The following is a 17,340-nucleotide window of genomic DNA, read 5'->3' on the forward strand; positions in this document are numbered from 1 at the left end:
CGTCGCGGAGAACGTACCATAGAGTGCACGGGGGGCGGTCCTCCGGGCGGCAGCGCTCCGCCCCCATCCGGGCGCTGTGTCGTGGTGGGAAGGGGCGGGGCTAACACGGAAGGGGGCGGGGCTAACACGAAGTGGGCGGGGCTAAGGGGAGCGCACGTGGTGCCCAGCGGCGCGCCGGCTCGCGGAAAACGCTGTAGAACGGCCGCACCGTCGGAAGGCGTATGATCTATCTGGGGTCCCATGAACTCTGGAGGGAGGAGCGTCCCGTGAAATGCTCGGGGATGCCCTGACGTAGGGAGGCACAACGTCCCTCATGGAGGTCCCGTGTCCCTTGTGGGGGTGACCTGCCAAGTGAGGCTGCAGTCCCAAGCCCACCTGCCCCACTCAGGGGTCTCTCTGGGATTCCCCTTCTTCCCCCATTTCTGAGACTTTGCAGGACATCTCTCCCGTCACACCATTCCAATTAGAACCCTCCAGGATTTTCTTCCCTCTCCCAGATTTAGACCCTTTCTAGGATTTCCTCCACCTTGATTTAGAGCCTTTTTAAGACTTTTTCCCTCCTAATCTAGACCCACTTTAGCCTTGCCCCCTCCTCCCCCCTTCCCGTTTTTAGCACTACCACAGTGTTCCCGAGCACTCTCCAGCCCTCAGTACTCCCACATTACCCCACTTTAAACTCCCACCTAGTCCCCCATCCCCCCAATCCTGCACCTCTCTCGCTTATCCTATCACTGTGCTTTTTGTGCCCAGGGGATGGAGCCGCTCTGGAGGCAAGAGGACACTGTGAGCATTCCGGCAGTGCTGATTTCTCTTTGACACCCGATGCCTTCTTACAAGGAGCGTGGCCCCATGGAGAGCCCTTTTACTCTGTGCACTCCATAGCACAAAGTCAATCAGCCTGGGTGCATAGCTGGCAGCACAGACCTGGAAGGATGCAGAAGTTTCTAATGTGACTCCAGAGGAGCCTGCTGCATTTTCCTGGCAGCATCACTCATTTCGCCTCTGCTCGAAGCAGCTTTTTGCTTCTGCCTTAATGCTGGAGCTGCAGAGAAGGGAGGTCCCACAGGGGTGGGTGCCAGTGCAAGGTTCCCATTGCCATCAGCTCTGGGAGGGGTTGGGGTGTTGCTCTGTTCACTCTTTTCTCCTTCCCATCCTCTAAGAGGGAGAAAAGTTTCTGACATGGAGAAATGAGTGTTTTTTCCCAACTCCCTCCCAGTGAGGAGCTGTGCCAGCATCCCAGTGGGTGGCAGTGGGAGCAGCCGCCGTGTTCCACCCCGCTGAGGGCAGAGGGACAAATCCCACCTCCACTCCTGCCTCGTCCCTCCCTCGGCCGCAGGAAGGCGGGTGCATGGAGGATGGCTTTTCCAGGCTGTGCAAGAGAGAGCCACACATTGAAGCTGAGCGCTACCACTCCTGCGGGTGCTGCAACTGGGACAACACAACCAGGAGCTGCGGTTCTGCAGTTTGGGATTCCCTCCAGGGCGGTGACCTCAGGGGTGGCCGCTGGTGAGGTCCCGTCCCAGCTGCAAGGGGGGCAGTGAGGATGGAGCCGGACGCGTGCACCCCGGAGCTGTGCTATCCGAAGAATGGCAGCACCCAACTCAACACCACGTCCGATAGTGCCAGCGACCTCCTGGCCACCTCCTTCCTGGGCTGCATCCTGGGCACCATGTGCGTGGTGGGCGCGGCGGGGAACATCTACACACTGGTGGTCACCACTGTCTCCATGAGGCGCAGCGGTTCCATGTACGTTTACATCATCAACTTGGCCCTGGCCGATCTCCTCTACCTGTCCACCATCCCCTTCGTGGTGTGCACCTACTTCGTACGGGATTGGTACTTCGGAGACCTGGGCTGCAGGATCCTCTTCAGCCTCGACCTCCTCACCATGCACGCCAGCATCTTCATCTTGACCATCATGAGCACTGAGCGCTACCTGGCTGTCGCCCGCCCTCTGGCCATGCTGCGCGGATCAAGGGACCGTCGGCGGGCGCTCACCTTCCTGGCATGGCTGGTGGCCTTCCTCCTTGCCCTGCCCAGCATGATCCTCATCGACCTGCGCACCAGCCACCGCCACGGGGTGACCAAGCGTATGTGCCACCCCACGTGGCGGATGGGGCCTTACAAGGTGTACCTCACTGTCCTCTTCAACACCTGCATCCTCGCCCCGGGCGTCACCATCTGCTGTGTGTACGCCAAGCTGGCCAGGACCTACTGGAAGTCCCAGAGGGCTCTTGTTGCTCACGCCAAGCACACCAGCCACTGTCCCAAGCAGAAGGTGCTGTACATGATCTTCAGCATCGTGCTCGCCTACTGGGCTTGCTTTGTGCCCTTCTGGCTGTGGCAGCTCTTCAGCCTCTACTGGCACGAGCGTGGGGAGCGGGGCAGCTCCACCATCGTCCCCATCAACTTCCTGGTGACCTGCTTGGCCTACAGCAACAGCTGCGTCAACCCCTTCCTCTACACACTGCTCTCCAAGAACTACAGTGAGTACCTGCGGAGACACCACCGGGCTGCACAGCGGGGCTCCTCCGCACAGCCACCAGCCCCCGTCCCACCCCTGGGGGGCTCCGGAGAGGATGACTGTGGTCTGTGAGAGGTGGGTGCCCAAGGGGCAGGTGGCAGAGATGCGGATGCTTTTCCCTTCGTTGTGGTTCAGAGGCTCAGCCCTTTTGCTGAGGGCTGTGGCACGCTGTTGCTACCCGGGTGAGGTTGTAGCAATAAAGGATAAAAGTGAGGTGGCTCTGATCACTGAACTCACTTGAGCCTTTTGATAAATGTGCTCCTTGTCGTTACGTTTCTACCAGTAGTTCTACTGAAAATAATCTATCACCAGATTTGTTAGAGAAACCATTTTGCTGGAGGAAACTGGAGCCCCGGGCCCCCTCTCATGTCAGGTGCTCTGGAAGCACTGTTCCCAGTTGGTTCAGGCAGACCTTCAGACGAGCCCATGCTCCCTGCACAAGGGGACAGTATCTCTTTCCCACGGGTTCCCCGGAGGGGTTAAATCTCGCCTTTGAAATCCAACAGAGCAAAGGCATAAGGAGCCCTAGGCATGGGGGACTCTGAGCAGTGTCCCCAGGTCAGTCCCATCTGTCTGGACTCATTTAGTCAGCATCCGATTAACATTCCATTCCAAAGTCTCCCAGACCAAATACTTGCCCAGAACAATTCAATGTCTGTAGCTTTCTTGGATCAAGGTTAGCTCAGTAGAAGAGACCAGGTTAAGTTCACATTGCTTTCTTATTCTCTCCTCACCACCACATCCAGGTTCCTCTTGCAGATCTTGTTCTAGAACCCAACCAAATACCAAGAGTGATGCCAGGGTCCCCTGGGTCCTCCAGGAACGTCTCCCTCCATCCCCTCTCTGTACCAGAACCACCACAGCTCAGCCATACGGTTTCCAGGCACAGCTCAACCCCCGGTCAGTTTGCCAGCTGCTTCTGAATCTGGGACAGAGCTCCACAGACTTGGCAGGGCACTGCAGCAGCTGTCTGCAAAGCCACACTTACCCTCCCTTTAAACACTCCTCTTTTGCGGTCCATAAAAGCCAGGTTGTGGTGAAAGGAAAAAAGAAGTCATTCTTAACCTGTTGACGTCTCAGCCCCCCTTCTGTCATCTCACAGCCAGCCCCTAAGGGCTCCAGGCAGATTTTCTTTCATTTCATGTCAAGTAGAGCACAGGTCCCAGGTTAAGGGTCTCCTGCTCTCCAGGGGGGGATCGAAGCCATGAAATAATGCCCAGTCAAGGCTGGAAGGGGATCCGCAGGACACGTGGGCACTGTATGCCTTATTCACTCAGCCACTCAGCCATTGCAGACAGGGGTTATACATTTAGGCTTGATGTTATTTCAAGTCAGCCAAATCAGGAAGAGAGGCATTATCCCTTCCTGCCCCACCGCACCTAAAGGGATTTTGTCTGTAAGTGCTCGTTGGCAAAGCTGTAGGATTTTAGCATTACCCTAAGTCACATGTGAAAAAAAAATGCCTGAAAAAGTAAATGATGGAGAGGGTTTATAGCTAGGAATCAAACTGCAAACCACCAGCAGAAAATACAAAGAGGTTTGTCAGCAGAAAGCATTCATAAATTAAAATACATTCTGCTGTACCTTGGTCAAGTATCTCTTAGTGTACAGCAGGGGCTGCCTTCCCCCAGGCAGGCGGAGAGCCGAGGACACGGGAGCATCATCATAAATCAGAACACAAATCGCCACTCCTAGACCAGCACTCCTCACAGACTGTTTTTGTACATCCTGCAGAAGGAGGCAGAGACTGGAAAATTTAACCTGAGGAATTTAATCGACCTGCCAAGCTTCTGCAAAAGAGTGAATTACTTAAGTTCAGTAACATTTCTTAAGAGAAATTGTGATTTGTTAATCAGTTTCCCAAAAGCTCATGTAGTGCAAGAGTCCTACAGCAGCCCCTCCACAACCACTAGGTTAGTCTGGAGAATCCACTCTGATGGTGTGTTTGGCCATGCTGTGAAGTTGCTCAAAGAATATATATTTTAAATATGAAGAAAAACAGAATCTATAGAGATGAAGGAAACCCCAGCTTTCAGCTCTGGGAGGGAAGGCTGTGCTGCAGCACTGAATCATGCGTGCTGACTGCCAGCACTGTCTGCATGCAGACTCATACCACTGTTTCTCCACTCACAGAAGTACAGGAAAGCAAAGATTCATCAGCATTAATTAATTTTTCCCCAGCTCTCATAAAGAGGAGATTTTTTTTCCCTCTGAAAACTGAGATTCTGGAAAAGTAACAGAATGGCTGAAGGCTGGTAAACAGTCAGAGAAGGAATAAAACGAATGCACTCTCTCGAAAAGAAGAGTTTTAGCTGAGCCTGTGAAATCAGCTGCATTCTCCCAGCTTGTCCACTGAGCCACCCCAGCTTCCCACTGCAGGTACCTGTACTCAGCACAAGGTGAGGCAGTTCTGTCAGACAACGCCGATGTTCACAGTCACAAGTCTGGTCGCTGCTAACAGCAGCAAAGCCTCATCACACTGCACTCCGGGTCTGTAAAACAAACAGGGTTATTTATTAACCCTACAGAGTATTTTGCATTGCTACAGGCTTTTTTGTTGTTGCCTCCTTTAACACCGTGACTCTGTCCTCCACCCTCATCTCCAGCTGAGCTCTCTCACATTTCATTATGAGAGTGTCCTGTGGCTTCCATAAACATGTTAACGAAGCAGTGGATACCAAGAGTTTAAAGTTGTGAGTTTATTGCATATGTAACAAAAATGAACATGACCTCCTGGGTCCAGCCTACTATACAATCACTGTTTATTCCAGCTGGTTCCATAACCACATTAAATAGAACTAGTATTTCTTTAAATACTTTGATTTAGACATAAAATGAAACATTAGTGTACAACTTTCACAAAATAAATCTGCAATAAAAACAGTGGGAAGAATAACAAGGATAGCAGCAATACTTAAACATGACATTACAAAATAATAAATTAAAAAAATACATTATAAAGTGGTCGAGGAACAAAAATTAACAAATTAAAAACAGATCCATACTGTGTTTCTGGGAACTTGCTGTGCCACGCGGCCCTGAACCTGAGCTACAGAGGGCCCTGGTGGCCAGATCACTAATTTACAAAATCTATTGGATTTCACAACCACCTCAACTTGAACAAAGTACATACTGCTGAGCAAACGTCGATTTCACCCCCTGGAGCTTCAAGCAGCCTTTCTGAAGCAGGGTCTTGTCTAACATAATGCCCAAGTTAATGCCAACGTTCATAAAACAGCCTCATTTCTTCCCGATTTAAAACACGAGCAAAGTGGTGGTTTCCTACATCCCTGAGCATATAGTATAGGCTGATGAGCAGTATCAGGGCAAGCACTGAAGGTCTGTGCCAACGGACCAGCTTTTAGGTTTGCCTTTAGGACAGGAACGAAAGACACACTGTACCTTGTATTTCCTTCAGGTCTGATCCAAGACGCATGTGTGCACAAGGTGGAACGTGGAACGACTGAACGGACACCAGACTTTATGTTATTCTTTGGGCAAGTTTTGAGGAGTAACAACCAGTTCAAGTGCTGGCAGACCAACTGGGAATGAACACACTCACAGATTCAGACAGCTGAGGTTATAAGAACAGCGTCCAAGACCTCATAGAGTCAACAGCTTGAGCCATGCAAACTCTTGTTTGCGTTTCATCCTTCCCTGGCCTTGAAACCAGCCACTGGAAGAAGAAATCATTACTTAAAACCCATACTGCCTTGCTTCTTTATTTCCTCCATCCATCCATCCATCCACCATCCATCCATCCATCTTTAAGGCCTGCCTCAAATGCACATACAGAACAATACAAAAAAAAGGTCTTCATCATCACTGAAGTGGCACAAAGTTGCGAAGACAACACAATGGGAGAGGTGGTGAAGCTGTATAAAAAAGAACTAAAACAATTAAAAAGACGGTGCCCTATTCTCATTATTGTCAGCAAGGAGGAGGTACCTTGACAAGGGCTTTTAAATACAGCAAACAACAATCCTTGCCTATTCTTATTTTGTGCATTCAATAAAACACTGACCTAGGAAAGACATTAGGAACTATCATATGTCAACTGTGTCGTTGACATAAAGCTACTTGACCTATAGATTTCCAAATAAAGGGCCTTCACCTTCACCTCACTTGGTTTTTACCAAGCCAGTTTTAGAGCTTGCGTGATAGGATTTCTGTTAGTGGTGGGCTTTAGCATCTGTTTTTTCAACTCTTTTAGTGAAAAATCCACATGAGACTACATGCAAAGCTTTTGGGCAATAATCCACGTTGTGTTTTTCCTATCTGACTGGTTTATTGCACATTCAAACGTACTGAAAGGATTAAATACACTCTATGAACAGGTACGACTTCACAGCCATTTTGAAAAGCCAGGGCCATGGGGATTCTGCTGCTCAGCCCAAGACTGTACAGACCTTCATCTCCAGACAGTTCTATTTCCTTTCTCTTCTGCAAAACACACACATGATTTCACTTGTGTCCCAGTCATCAGTACTGCAGAAACTGGTCCCCATTTGCAACAGGATTCCTCCAGAACATGGGTGTAAGTATCCTCTGTCCTGTACAGTCTCGCTGGATGAGCGCCTTGAGCAACCCTGTGCAAATCTCACACTATGGTACAATTTTACACCTCCAATGCAATCCTCACTCCCAACCACAAATCACAAGAATTATGGTCAATGAAAACAAACAAACAAAACTGAGAATGATGCCAGAATTTTGGCAAGTGTCTACTTTCTGTCCTATCACAGTTTAAAGCTATTATCAAATTCAATTTAAAAAAGACAAAATAGAAGTATTCCAGTAGACATCTTCTAAGAACAATCTTTTACCCACAGCTGAATTTCAATGCACTATTCCATAAACAAAAACATCTGTTAAATGTTTCAGTAATGAATTTCTCTAAAAATCAGGCTTGCCAAAGAAAAAAAATCCTATACAAGCAAGCCTGCTTTACTTAAGTTTAGACATGTTTGACAGATAACTGGGTCTTTCTGAAGCCGTGTTATTTGTTAAAATACTGTCTGATCTCGGAGTGCAAACTGGAAAAAATGTTAGTGATTCAGGTATTTGATTTGCTTTTGTTTCCCTCGGGAAGTTACCTTAGCAATGTGTTAGAGAATCAACCTTTTAATATTAGTTTCAGGTATTTGAAAAAATAGCCTTCTATGGCTCTCTGGAGAAATTCTTATCCTTACAGAACTGAAGTCGTAAATCCTTTCAATAGCTTTCCATAACATTTAAAATGTATTCACTGTATGGTTACCCTTTTACCACAGCCTCCAAATAAACCTTTCACACGGCCAAAAACATCAGAACAGAAGTTAGCTCTGTTGACTGAGCGTTTGGCCATTCCATTTTGAGTCTTCAAATATGAAGTCACAAAAACATTTCAGGTAAAACAGTGGCACAGAAATCACAGCTTTGAAATTGAATAAATTTTGTCCTCTGTCTCCTCCTTACAAAGCTTCTCTGCAGGTAATTATATCTGAGCAAACTACGGAAAGTAATTCTGCAGGAGGAAATAACTGTTTTCATGTGCAAAACAATTAGGTTTCAGCCAGGACAACCAAAAAGAAATCATACAATACCATTTAAGCTGTCCCCAATTCTTTTGCTTTTCTCAAGGTAAGCCACAGCTTCCACTGGGAGCTTCCTGCTAAGGCAGAACTTGAATTTCTTTGCCTTTCAGTTAAATGCTCATATGGAGGTAATTTCTGCTAGAAGTTCACTTTTTAATCAGGTTTTCAGAATGTGCACTGCAAATTCTTGTGCCAGTCAGACACACTGCAGCACCTGGACTCCACGGGGTTCAAGCTTGATTTTAGACAAACTAACCGGGCACACCTAACCATCTGCATGTCCTCAGCAAATCAAGCTCATTCTTAATTACTCTGCGAATCTCCTATTAAAAAAAACGAAACCCACAGGTCATTGACCCGATCACAATATGTGTTACAAATCTAGCAGAATATCCTGTGTATCCAAAGCCAAATGCTGAACTTGGCTGCATTTCATTGTATGGGGGATGGAAGAAGAGGGAAGGGCTTATTGTAACAAAGGAGAAAAAGAGTTGGAAACCACCAACAAAAGCCCCTGCCCCCACCATCATCCACCAAGAGTGGAAGGGAAACAACCCATCTCCAAGTTGTCCAGAGTTCCGGTGCTTCAGACAGCTTAGCAGGAAGTTCACAGCAAGCTTCTTCTAGCTTTTGATTTGGTGGTCCATGAGCTAGCATCTGTTTCCTTTGGTTGCTTTTTCACTCCACAGCAAACCCACATGTCTCTTCCACAGCTGTCAACAGCTTCTCGTAAAGCTTCTCATATGACTCATAAGGCGGAATGTCAATCCGGTTAAAGCTGGAGATAAAATAACAACACATTGCAGATTATGAATCTAACACATTTATTGCAATTAAAAAAAAAGAAAAACAACAACAACAACAACAACAAAACGAACATACAAACCCTAGATTAGCTACATAAAGATAGCATTTGTAAAATCAACATCAAAGCCTCAGCCCCTCCAATGGCCAAAGGAGGCAACATCAAAGAAGTAACTGTACTGCTGCAGCAGGAATCTCTTACTTGGGCTGGGTCTGGGAGGAGGAGATGCAAGAGGCTGCAAAGAAAGCAAGACACCAGGCCGGCCTGCTCCTTGCTCTGCCTGAAGATAGCATTCCTTTCTTACATTTTACATCTAAAAACTACTCTTTCTAATCCTGAATGAAGATTCATTGCTATGAGTAATTTATCCGTGAATACTTTTGCTGAAAACGTGGAAATTAACATCTCACTGTTCAGAATAATCAATTCTGGGGCAGACAAAAACCACAGATGGTATAGAAGACATAAATCAAGCAATAAGAACTTAAGTCAATTATTTTGCTGGCTGCAGAGTACAGATATTTCCAAGTTAGCAGAACACACTTGGATACATCTAAGCACGTCACACGGGTTAATCCATAGCCAGGACTGAGATGGCTACTTTTAGGACAAAGCAGAACATTTCATCTTACCAAGTGTGGGCTTTTGGAAGGTTGTCTGTGTTTGCATCTATTAAATGGATGGTAAACAGTCTGGGTCCTGCAGCGCCTGTAGAACCTTACAAACAGACATTCTAGTTAATGCACTTCAACAAAATAGCATTAGTGCACACATATGTTGCTACTTATAAAAAGGCAAGAGAAAATTACTGTTCCAGATGCAGATATGAGTATGCTGTAGGCTAAGTCTGTGGGTCAGACTTGCAGATGGTGAAGAGATATCAGAAATGATGGGTCTCTTAATGACAACAAACTTGCAGACCAGTATTTTGGAAAACAGTTAAACTTCACACAGTTATACTTTCAAAAATGAAAAGGCTCAAAAGTAAGAAGACTTTTCTTGCAAAACAGAACTATGTATTTGAATTCTGCAGATCAGTTCACTGTCAGTTAACAACAGTCTAGGACACTGCTACCTTTTCCGACAACAAGAACTGCAACTTTCAGGAAGTTGCTTTAAAGTCTGATGGTTTGCTGCCCACCACCAATAGGAATACATTTTTCATGTAAAAGAATTGTTCAGGCTGCTCTATAATCACGTATATGCTTTCATGCAGTGATACTAATGTCAGTCCACAGAACTGTAAGAGACTGATAAGCCAGTATTGACACCAGCCTAAGTGCTACACGAGGACAGACTGCTCAGCTTGCATGACTTGTCAGCAACAACTAAGGTGGTCACCAGCAGCCACTGATAAATGTAGAACTGCTCTTGGGATGAAAAGTTTGCAAGTGATCAAGTTATCCAGTAACATGCTGATATTCTAGAAGGGCCCAACAAATTCCACCCAATCTTCCTCCCACTGCATGTTAACTCAGCCTCCACATCAGTCACCTTGTAAAGCCTTGAAACCTTGAAGTGGGACACGCGTCGAACCCGTCACAAACTGCAAAAGCCTTGCCCTTCTTTCTTCATCAAATGTTTCCACTGCTTGCCAGAACCACTTCACAATATTGCTATCTGCCATGCAGTGCTTTAGACGTGTGTTTGACTTCCAGTCATTCAGGTCTATCTTATCCAGGCCTCCTATGATTAGCTGTTAATGGATTAGAAAACGCTTTAACATTCAAAGTCATTTCAGGTTTGCAGCTATGAAAACATACATCGAGTTATTGCACAAAGCCCAGCATTCTTTATGCACTCGAGCCACCTTCCTGGTACACAGTAACGCTCCAAAACAGTTTAGAACAGGAAGTAAATCTCCCCAGTTAATCTGCAATGAAACTGAAGCCCAGGATTACACCAGAACTGGAATTTTCAGAAGAAATCAGAGTCAAATGCCCATTCAAGACCTGCTTTTTAAATCTAGCCTACCTGAAAAGTACAGTATATCTTTATGAGGATACAGCACAGACTTGGATGAAGGCGTGCCATCTACTGAGTTGACACAGAAATCATTTTCCTGACCTGGCTTTGTCCTAGAGTTGCTAATAACCCACCACAGGAAAGTGCTGCTCAGTTTATGGTTACATCCTAATTGGTCCGTTGTCCATAACTGACCACTAACTACAAAAACTTTGCAGCTGTTTTTTGATGTTGTTTATGAGAGTGTCTGACAAAGACTAGACGGATTACTTCAATCTCTTTTCCAGATGAAACCAGGTTGCAAAATATTGAAAGAGGAAGTCATTATTGGCCATGAATCTAACCAGCTACCCTGGCAACGACAAACAAATGGCATACAGGAGACATCATCACTCAAAACAAAATGTGTGTCATCTTCTAAATTTCCCATAATATTCCATTCTAAGAGCTGCCATTTAGCAGCTGTCTTTTTGTGCCACCAAGATGGTACCCACTGAGACTAATTTATAGTATTAGGGCAGTTGTGACTATCCTAACTTGGACAGTATTGAAATATTAATTGGATTTACAATCTGCCTTTTTAAACAACTAACTCATGGAACGCAGTAACTTCATGTGAACAATTGGTATGCACAAACTACTACCATTAAACTATTTCTTCCAATACCTCAAATAGTCTATTGCCTTCTTTAAAATAATAAACAAAAAATAGGAAGAAAAATGGTGTAGAACTCTATACCTCAGGATTAAACGTAAAGACAAATTAATTTATTTTCTACGTGCTCTCTCACTTCTTTAGCTGCTGTAAACCATGACTTATGTGCCTATAGAAACAGACACATTAAAACAGTCATTGAAGGAAACAAGTACTGGGGCAAACAACAGGTTAGGTCTTGCCAGCAGCTCTTCAGGCTTGCAATGCTCCCTCTCTCTACCCAGACCACCTGCTTTGAGCATTAGTGCCTGGTTACACAATACGGTGTATTTGTCTTCCCTGTTCAAGCAGTCCTCTCACTAACACTAACCCAAAAGCAAGTCTAGAATAAAACAGAAAGTGTCTGGTTAAACAAATGCACAGCCTTCTGGTATATAAACTGCAATAAATTGTGTTGTTATTTATTTTCAAATCAGTGCTTGGGTACAGAACGTATGAATGAGGAACTGATATTCCAAGCAGATAAAATGTGTACCTCAAGTTCCTTCTGGTCAAAAGGCTTGAGGAGATGTTGGGGAATGAGTTCGTTAAAACCCTTCTGCAGAGCCAAGAACTGTGCTTCTATGCCTCTCATAAATCGCCAGTTCACATACAACCTGGGGGAGGAAAAAAAGTCAGGGTGATAAGCTGGATAAGACTGGGCTTTTTAGAGCAAGGCTGGAAAAGTTTACAGAGGAACTTTTAGAAGACATTTTGTTGTATGAAAGAAGTTATTATTAATTCCTTTTGCTATCAACGTTTAATTATTACACCATTAACAGACAACACAAAGTGCAATTTACAACTTCTTCTTCCCAGGCTCTACTACGTTACGTTGCATGAAAACAGGTAATTTATGACTCAGGTATTTCCCTCCGAAATACCCATATTAAAAAAAAAAAGCAATGTGTTCACTGCCTTCCTTTCTCTACATGTGCAGGATATGGATTTGTTCTGCAATACCTGACATATTCTTTCTTGTTCTCTTCTGTCACTGGAATGTTCCTGCCATTTGGTTTGAGTTCGTGCTGTAAAATCCTTCCAAAAGCATTGTGTTCCACACAAAAAGTATGGTCCAGAACCGGGGTGATATCGTTCTCTCTAACAAATGAAAGACAGAAGGTAAGCTCTGTAATTTTGATCACTTGCAGTGACGATGCTGACAGCTTGTTATTTGAGCACACAGAGTCTTCAGGATAAACCTGGTAACCATCTATCTGCATTCCACACCACTAGAGGAATGCTGCCACAGTCACTGATTTCTGTATGGCTTATTGCCTGCTGAGGAGCCCCACCAGAGCTGTCATTCTAATACTACAAATACTACAATTGTAGTAGTATTTGGGATAATGAACAAATAATTAAACCCTAAATTCACACACACACACACACACACACACACACAATGATCCAATTTGCTGTCATGTACAGCACATACACTCATCATGAGTGAAGCACAGAAGAAATCACAGTTATTTTATTTTCAATAACATACCAATAACTATAAACATAAATTTAAAACAGTCTTTATGAAAAAGTGACAACGCAAAGCAATACTAGAGAATCCCAAAGCTACACCTCATGATGATGGATTTTGTTCTACGCTGTACATGTGCAAAGTTCAAATTAATTCCATTTATTTTCTTCTTAATCAATATTAGTTTCTTTTTTGTTTTTTTTTAAATCCATGTTTTTTTTATGGCCAAAGGTTGTACTTCCAAACTCAGGACAGAGTTCTGAGGATTTTGATACTGTAGTATTCTACCACACTCATGCAACACTTAATTTAGAACCTAATTTACTACAAGGAGGCCTAACACAGCTTACATGAGCATTTTTTTCCTCAAATACCTTGAGCTTTTTGACACAGAAATTGTTACTTGGGAATTCTGTACCCATCTCCCCCATTACTGACCCTTCTATTTTCTGCAAAGCACAATCTTCTCCACAGCAAGACAACTGATAAACACGGTACTTACAGAATCCAGACTAAACTTTTGTGTAGTTCTGGGTCAACAGATTCCAGATCAGAGAGCTGAATGGGTTTCCCCAGGAGCTGTTTATAAAAGGGAACCGTGAACCCCCCATTGATATAGTGTCCATGGAACACAGCCAAACCCATTATCCGACCGACAAAATGGAAATAAGACAAATGGTCCTGCAGAGAGAGGAGAAAATCAGGCAGCACAAAGACGCTCAAACACTGACACCTGGTGGCTCTTTAAGTGTAAGTCATCTGCAGCCCTCTGGGCAAAAGGAACCACAATTTTTCCTCGTAACATAACCAAGAGAAGCATTTAATGATCAAACACATCAAACAAGTCTCTGTGCTTTATCTAATAAATTATACACAAGTACTTTAGACCTTGCAAACAGAACTGCTGCTCCTTTTAGGGCTTACATCAATACAAGGCCTCCAATAATGGGGAAGAAAACACCCAAACAACACAGGAGTTTATTGAGAAAGGGCAAACAAGGCTTACAAGTCCCTACAGTCATGGAGCAGACACTGCTTAGGATGCAGTGTTTGCACAATCACCTGTATTTAAAATGAAGAGTACTTTTACCTATCCCAGAAACAACAAGCACCCCAGCCAGTACCAAGGAGTCTCAAATGACAGCCAAAAGAATTCAGATACTTATCAAAAGAGAACTCTTCTCTCATGTCACTTCTATGCAAACCCTGCTCCTCTGTACCATAACAACACAAGACTTGTTAACATGTTTTTACCCCGCTTCGCTGTCGATGTTCTCACCATGAAAAAATCAGCTGCAATGATAAGCTGCAGGAGACAATCTCTTGAAGTACACATATTGCTCAGAAGTCAATACTTACAGGATTGATAGAGGAATCTGGATTGATTTGCAGCATGTAAATATTATCTGTAGAGTACTGGAAGAGTCCATAGTATGGATTCAACATTTCATGGCACAGTAAATACAACCATTCTCTGCCAAGAAAAAGTGTTATTTTAGAAGAAAGCAACTTCCACTTAAGCTTTAGACAACAGTTATTGTGAACCATTAACACAGTTATCAGTTTCTTAGCTTGGTTTTAGTTTATAAGTAGTGAAGAAATTAACATGAATTAACATTGCTAGTAAGCCATGAGACAATGCCATCTCATTCCTTACCCATTCCCTAAACATTGTCAGAGACATATTTAAATAAATCAAGTCTGAACAAGACTCACTGAAACACACACACACACACACACACAAAGAAACACCAATTTTACTGCTAAAAAGTGTCAGAAAAACTAAAATCCCACCTTGCTACTCCTCCATAATCCAGGCCTTCCTCGCCTCGAAATTTTACCATAAGCCTCTTTTTCAAATCCTTTGGCCTCATCTTCATTATCTGACGGTAGGATTCCTGCACATGTGTACACATATATTTATAGGTTGGGGTTTTTTTTTAACAGATTAGACATTTTATTTCTTTTCTTTTAATTAGCTCTAAGAAGCATTAGTATAACACATAGATTTTTACTCCGCTACAGAAAACATTCTGCTAAAGGGCTAATCTAAAGCACATTTCAATGACAACACTAATATTTGTTGGTGTAAAGTCCACAAAAAGCTTAATTCCCTTTTGCTACAAAGGTACTTAAAAAATAATCCAATCTAAGAATAGAAGAATGCCCAATTAGAGTTACCTTTTACATGCCTACACACATAAATGGTAATAGCAAGCAGATGCCATTCCTTTTAAGTTTTCAACTGCTGTCATTTGTAAATGAAAAAGAATGCTCAAATTTGTCAGCAAAATCCATGTGAAGTTTACATAATCCAGCTTTCCTCATGTAAGGTGAAAGACTTTTAGCAGCTAAAAATTTGTATTTGCAAAAGAACCCCAAACTACTCATTCTTACAAATGTCCAAGTTAAAACATGAAACTAAAAAAATGTCTTTAATTTAATCAGAGTTGTGATGACCCATATGATACCACTGGATTCACCACTTCTCTCTCATTAAACAGACTTGACGTAAGACCAGTTTTATTAAACTTGAGCAAGAGAAGTTGATATTAGTAGTAAAGAGTCCATCAAATACCTCAAATATTTCCTCTCTGGATACTTCAATTCGGCAGTGACCTGCCTGTGGCTGCTGAAGGGACAGCTCATGTCTAAGAACTTTCAGTTTTTGCACCAAGTCTCTTTCATATCTCTGTGCAGGCAACTCTTCACCCTCTTCCACAGACCCCTCGTTTGGAGCCGGCAGAGGCTGCTGGCTGGGCTCTTTTAGCTGGCATTGATGACTTTGAAAGAAAAGCAAAATATTTATTCTAGAAGCGTTACAATAAGGAAGATGTAAAAAGAATAAAACTTTCTGGTACTTCTCTTGAGGAGTATAACAAGAAAAGAGATCTCTAGTGAAACAATAGCTTTATAAATGGAACCATCTCACAACTGCAATGAATTTTTTTTTCCAGCTCCATCAAAGTAGGGATAGCACAGTAGAATAGAACTACCTCTACAATTATTGGAAGAGATATATGTACTTGTCCCAGAGAGATGAAGCTTCAAACATTCATCCTCATTGGTCACGCCTTTATTTGGGCTGAGGATCCATTTTATTTTTTAGATAAGAGATTCTGCAGTAGGCTTCAAGCACAGACAAATTGGATCCAATGCAAATTCTGAACTCAGGCACGATGCACACAATCAGGCTTCTTCCAGGGTCAGTTCTGTAACAGTGCAGCTGCTTTTGCATGATGCAGAGCTTGAATTTATTAAATCTGCTAAACCTGAGCAGGCTGTGCACAGCATCAGGCGACCTGACTGCAGTTGGCTTTATATTCCTGTTGTCTGGAGCTCAAGGGAGCACAAAGCCAACTCATGTCCACCAAGAGTTAGCACAGAACTAGAACTAGAACTGCTAAGCCAGAGAGACATGAGTGGAGTGCTGTGGAACTGCCTGGCAGATCCTTACCCCACATCCCAGCATTTCTAGAGCTGCATATTTTCACCAACACAACTTGGTGCAGTTTTGTCAAACCAACTTAAAAGACCAGCATTGTGCAGAAATATGCAAGCCCTCCCTGGGGACTGCAAAGCATAATAAAAACAGTTTTGCAGAGCCTTTGCGTGAAGTTTGGACAGAAGTAGGGTTGACAACAAATATTCAGACCCTGATTAGACCCACACAGAAATCAACCTCCTTGGATCTGTTGCCTAATATCATTACACAGTGATTTGTTTTTCAGTCCCTCATGACTCCCAGGCTTTAACTGTAGTTAAAATTGTACAAAAATAATGGTTTAAGAATCCAAACTTGAGATGAATTATTTATCATGCAAGCCTCTTACTTCATGATGTGATGTAGTCGTGGATCTGTGAACTGTGTGGTTCTGTTGTTATGATCTACAAAATATATTCTTCCTGAAACTGTACTTCTAACTTCCCAACCTGGAGGCAGAGGTCCCAGTTCATCACAATTCACACTGTTAAGGTCTCTAAGGAGAAAAGTAAACAAAGTTAAAGCACTGCCGAAGTGAAGGTGGAACCAATTACATTCAGGAGATGGGGAGGGGGAGTTAATTTGGTTCTCAGAGATTCCAGGCTACCAAAATCTCAGGAAAGAAGCGCAGGATAGCTACTTTAATGTCGCCTTTTTAGAAGCCTCCATCTAAGCAGTGCAACTTTGTAATCTGTCCTTGAAAGTAACAAAGCCTTGCAGCTTAAAAGTAACTTCAACATGCAACATCATCATTTAGGCAGAGCTGCAAAAGGAGAGAGAAATTTCACAGAAAAAAAAAGAAAAATCCCATTAAC

General features: G+C 43.7%; 2 protein-coding genes across 2 annotated transcripts in view; one reads left to right on the plus strand and one right to left on the minus strand.

Annotated features, from left to right (window-relative positions):
• Positions 1 to 6: 6 nt before the first annotated feature.
• On the plus strand, positions 7 to 3,290 carry LOC100540763 (urotensin-2 receptor-like). Its single transcript, XM_019620826.2, has 2 exons — positions 7 to 219; positions 751 to 3,290. Exon 2 carries the CDS (start codon positions 1,544 to 1,546, stop codon positions 2,594 to 2,596), a length of 1,053 nt encoding a protein of 350 aa, XP_019476371.1. The 5' UTR covers positions 7 to 219; positions 751 to 1,543; the 3' UTR covers positions 2,597 to 3,290.
• A 1,918-nt stretch (positions 3,291 to 5,208) lies between these two features.
• The window catches only part of LOC100540915 (E3 ubiquitin-protein ligase SMURF1), a 12,612-nt gene continuing 480 nt past the window's right edge, over positions 5,209 to 17,340 (minus strand). The window contains exons 2-11 of the mRNA XM_010719833.1: positions 16,875 to 17,128; positions 15,620 to 15,824; positions 14,836 to 14,939; positions 14,401 to 14,515; positions 13,544 to 13,722; positions 12,528 to 12,665; positions 12,061 to 12,181; positions 10,400 to 10,601; positions 9,538 to 9,613; positions 5,209 to 8,878 (exon numbers count right to left, since the gene is read on the minus strand). Of these exons, the coding sequence (XP_010718135.1) occupies positions 8,779 to 8,878; positions 9,538 to 9,613; positions 10,400 to 10,601; positions 12,061 to 12,181; positions 12,528 to 12,665; positions 13,544 to 13,722; positions 14,401 to 14,515; positions 14,836 to 14,939; positions 15,620 to 15,824; positions 16,875 to 17,128 (1,494 nt within the window). The 3' untranslated portion in view covers positions 5,209 to 8,778. The remainder of the gene's footprint in view (positions 8,879 to 9,537; positions 9,614 to 10,399; positions 10,602 to 12,060; positions 12,182 to 12,527; positions 12,666 to 13,543; positions 13,723 to 14,400; positions 14,516 to 14,835; positions 14,940 to 15,619; positions 15,825 to 16,874; positions 17,129 to 17,340) is intronic.

Source organism: Meleagris gallopavo, chromosome 16, assembly GCF_000146605.3.
Source record: "Meleagris gallopavo isolate NT-WF06-2002-E0010 breed Aviagen turkey brand Nicholas breeding stock chromosome 16, Turkey_5.1, whole genome shotgun sequence".
NCBI lineage: Eukaryota > Metazoa > Chordata > Aves > Galliformes > Phasianidae > Meleagris > Meleagris gallopavo.

What these genes read in the sequence shown, in the direction of transcription:
- LOC100540763 (XM_019620826.2), top strand. Translation starts at nt 1,544, where the DNA reads ATGGAGCCGGACGCGTGCACCCCGGAGCTGTGCTATCCGAAGAATGGC.